Source organism: Myotis brandtii, unplaced genomic scaffold (assembly GCF_000412655.1).
Source record: "Myotis brandtii unplaced genomic scaffold, ASM41265v1 scaffold97, whole genome shotgun sequence".
NCBI classification, from domain to species: domain Eukaryota; kingdom Metazoa; phylum Chordata; class Mammalia; order Chiroptera; family Vespertilionidae; genus Myotis; species Myotis brandtii.
The window spans coordinates 574,093-576,884 of record NW_005372020.1 but is presented as its reverse complement, the minus strand read 5'-3'; the positions used below and the strand labels follow the sequence as shown (position 1 = coordinate 576,884).

At 54.3% G+C, this 2,792-nt stretch overlaps 1 protein-coding gene across 1 annotated transcript in view; it reads right to left on the bottom strand.

Moving 5' to 3' along the window:
- DHX37 (DEAH (Asp-Glu-Ala-His) box polypeptide 37) overlaps positions 1–2,792 on the bottom strand; it is a 19,874-nt gene that overhangs the window by 13,463 nt on the left and 3,619 nt on the right. The window contains exon 2 of the mRNA XM_014533344.1: positions 842–1,021. Coding sequence (XP_014388830.1) covers positions 842–1,021 — 180 coding nt within the window. The remainder of the gene's footprint in view (positions 1–841; positions 1,022–2,792) is intronic.

Genomic DNA, 2,792 nt, shown 5'->3' with positions numbered 1-2,792 from the left:
CTCCCCGTGAGTTCAGCGTGCCCACAGCCTGTTTATTTATACGTAGTTATATATTGTTAACATGTTTCCTTACTGATTTTAGAGAGGAAGAGAAAAAAAAAAAGAAGAGAGAGGAAGGGAGACAGAAACAGCAATGAAACATTGATCGGCTGCCTCCTACACGCCCCCCACTGGGAATGGAGCCTGCAACCCAGGCGCCCTGACCAGGAATCGAACTGTGACCTCCTGGTTCACAGGTCGATGCTCAACCACTGAGCCACGCCGGCCGGGCGATATTTATATTTTTAAAAATTTATCTTTACTGTTCAAAGTGTTACAGATGTCCCCCCTTTAACGGTCACTGACCCCCTCCGCCCCGCCCCTGGCCCTCCCCACACTACTGTCTGCCCATGGGTTCATCTCTTCCCCTCCGACCCCTCACCCCCCACAGCCTTTTTAAACGGAAGGTCACATGGCAACTGCACTGTCCGCTCGTAAGCCGACAGACGGGTGTGCTGTGTCCTCCCTCCGGGGTCTGGGGCCACTGCCACCGCAGCCAGCAAACACGCGGGCTGTGCCCACTGGAGTGCCATGCAGGGTTTTACAAGGAAACACGCTCTGGGGAATGCTGTCAGTGCCGCTAGGGGAGGCCCGCGTGGCCCCTGCTGGAGACACAGTGCCCTTGTGGTGACCCTGACAGAGAGTCAACGGTGACTTTGACAGAGAGTCAACCGTGAATCGGCAGAGCCTTGAGATCAGGGTTTCTCAGTCTCTCCCCATGACTGGCATTTTGGGACTAGGGACCTCCCCCCCGCAGCCCCCCCGTCTCTCTCCAAGCTGGAGGGCCCGGTTCAGACCCCACGGAGCGGGCGTACCTGGCTCTTTTTCTCCTTCTGTTCCAAGATTCTCTGCAACGCTTTCCGCTCCTTCTTGGTCAGAGGCCGCTTCGCCTTCGGCAGCGGAGGGGCCTTCGTCTTCCTCTTCCGCTTCCCGGGCAGGACCAGGGCGTTGCTGGCATCGACGCCTTTCAACGTGTCCCGATCTGAGAAGACACGTGTGTGTGACCCACGGCCCCAGGGCCAGGGAGTTCAGATGCTGGCAGTACCCGGGGTTCCCCATTAATGCTGGTTTCCTCTGGGACCTCCCCCCCACCCAGCCCTGCACGTGAGCCCTGTGAACGCTCACACAGGACCGGGGGTGCGGGCCCAGCCGGTCCTGCGTTCACTCAACTCATCCACCCAGCACGTGCCACGGGTCGGGCTCGGCTGTGAGCCAGGGTGCCTCCATCCCAGTGTGGGGGTGGGGGGAGAGGAAACAGGATGAGTAACAGTGTGTCCCTCGAAACTGGGGCCTGCTCTCAGCGGGTCTGTGAGATCAAAGCTATTCTCATCATAATATTATGAGGTACCAAGTTGGTGCCATATCTACTTATTTATTTATTTTTTAAAAATATGTTTTTAATTGATTTCCGAGAGGAAAGAGAGGTACCAAGTTGGTGCCATATCTACTTATTTATTTACTTTTAAAAAAATATATTTTTAATTGATTTCCGAGAGGAAGGAGAGGGAGAGAGAACATCAATGACGAGAGAGAATCATTGATCAGCTGCCTCCTGCACGCCCCCCACTGGGGACCAAGCCCTCAACCAGGGCATGTGCCCCAGAGGGAGAAACATCAATGACGAGAGAGAATCATGGATCTGGGGACCAAGCCCTCAACCAGGGCATGTGCCCCAAGCATTCCCAGTTCCTCTCAACTGATATATGTTAAGAAATTATAGCAAAGACAGTTTCCTGTAAAACTGGAGTAGAATGTTGGGTAGTGCAGTCAGCCCTGTGATATTCTCCAATAAGGGCTGCTCTCTCCAACCCTTTTTTTTAGGAGGATTGTATCAGCAGAGTCTTACTTCATCAGACTCAGCCTTCTTAGTCCTCCAGACTGCCCCCATTTTTAAGTTCCATCTCCACTCAGCCATACTGGCCACCTTCAGGTCTTGACTCAATGCTCTCTCTCTCAGCAAGCCTCCCCCATCCACCCTATGCAATGTCACGGCTCACCATCACCTCTCTGCGTTATCTCCTCAGTACTTACGTCCACACCACGTTCTGTATGCTTTGTCTGTCTTTGCTGTCTCCTCCCAGGAGCCGCTAGCCTCACTAAGACAGGGATTTTTTATTTTTCTTAAGCCTCCTTTTTTTTTTTTTGTCTCCTCTCCAGCATCTATTCTAGGGGTTCCTGGCACTTAGTAGGTGCTCCTACTAAACGGAGCGCCAAGCAGCTTGGAGCTGAGCAGGAGGGTCTGGGCTCAAAACACAAATCGAGGGCAAGGAGCTTGTAGAAACGAAGCCATCAGGACAAACGGACTTACTTTTTTTGCCCAAATTCCCCTCCGCTGTTACATTAGGGGAGAGAAACCCCAGGTATTGTCCCAAACCCAGTTAAGTAAGACTGACACCCGGCCGGCGTGGCTCAGTGGTTGAGCGGGGACCAATGAACCAGGTCACCAGTTCGATTCCGGGCAGGGCACAGGCCCGGGTTGCGGGCTCGATCCCCAGTAGGGGGCGTGCAGGAGGCAGCCGGTCCGTGATTCTCATCATTGATGTTTCTCTCTCTCCCTCTCCTTCCCTCTCTCTGAAGTCAATACAAACACATAAAAACGTAGACTGTCACTGCGCCCCCTTCTTTGGATCATCTTAGAGGGGAGCTCTCTGGTCCCCCCACCCCCGGATGGCGAGGGCAGGGCGTCGTCGGGAGCCCTTCGGCTCCCATTGGCCTGTCCTGACCCCCAGGCCCGGGCCGGCCCCTCTCCCCAA